General features: G+C 62.0%; 1 protein-coding gene across 1 annotated transcript in view; it reads left to right on the top strand.

Annotated features, from left to right (window-relative positions):
- The window catches only part of SMC1A (structural maintenance of chromosomes 1A), a 31,482-nt gene that overhangs the window by 27,533 nt on the left and 2,962 nt on the right, over nt 1-987 (top strand). Inside the window, exon 16 of the mRNA XM_026050237.1 lies at nt 211-431. Coding sequence (XP_025906022.1) covers nt 211-431 — 221 coding nt within the window. The remainder of the gene's footprint in view (nt 1-210; nt 432-987) is intronic.

Here is a 987-nt window from a genome sequence, read left to right as displayed (position 1 = left end):
ATGTCCCCATGTCCCTCATGCTGCATGGGTGCACCACAACCGTGTCCCCACAATGTCCCCATGATGTCCCTTTGGTCTTCCTATGTTCCCATAGTGTCTACATGATGTTCCTGTGTCCTATGTCCCCATATCTCCATGCTCTCCCCGTGTCCCCATGGTGTCCCCATGGTGTCCCCATGTCCCCAACATGTCCCCAACATGTCCCCGCAGAGTTCGAGGCCGCCCGCAAGAGGGCCAAGAAGGCCAAGCAGGCCTTCGAGCAGCAGAAGAAGGAGAGGTTCGACCGCTTCAACTCCTGCTTCGAGGCCGTGGCCACCAACATCGATGACATCTACAAGGCGCTGTCGCGCAACAGCAGCGCCCAGGTGCCACCAAGGGTGTCACCAAGGGTGGCACTGGGGGGACATTGGGATGGGGGGCATTGGGATGAGGTGGCCCCATGTTGGGGGGTGGCCTCGTCCTGAGGTGGCACCATCGTGGGGTGACGCTGGCATGGGGTGGCCCCTTGTCATAGGGTGTCCTTGTTGTGGGGTGGCCCCATCATGGAGTGGTCCCATCACAGGGTGGTCCCATCATGGAGTGGTCCCATCATGGGGTGCCCCCTCATCATGGGATGTCCTCTTTGTGGGGCGTCCTCGTTGTAGGGTGGCCCCATCTTAGGGTGCCGCCATCCTGGGGTGGCCCCTTGTTGTGGGGTGTCCTCATGGTGGGGTGGCCCCATCATGGGGTGACATTGTCGTGGGTGACAGCATCCTCACGGTGTCCCCGTGTCCCCCCACCGTCCCCTCATGGTGTCCCCATGTCCTCCCATGTCCCCCTGCCATCCTCTCATGGTGTCCCCATGTCCCCTCATGGTGTCCCCATGTCCATCCCCCTGTCCCCATGTCCCCTTTCGTTGTCCCCATGTCCCCCCACCGTCCCCTCATGGTGTCCGCATGTCCCCCCTGCTGTCCCCATGTCCCTCTGCCATTCCCTCACGGTGTCCCC

Source organism: Nothoprocta perdicaria, unplaced genomic scaffold, assembly GCF_003342845.1.
Source record: "Nothoprocta perdicaria isolate Ctin4 unplaced genomic scaffold, notPer1 scaffold_662, whole genome shotgun sequence".
NCBI classification, from domain to species: Eukaryota; Metazoa; Chordata; class Aves; order Tinamiformes; family Tinamidae; genus Nothoprocta; species Nothoprocta perdicaria.
Note: the sequence above shows the minus strand (reverse complement) of the source record. Positions and strands in the feature narration are given on the sequence as shown.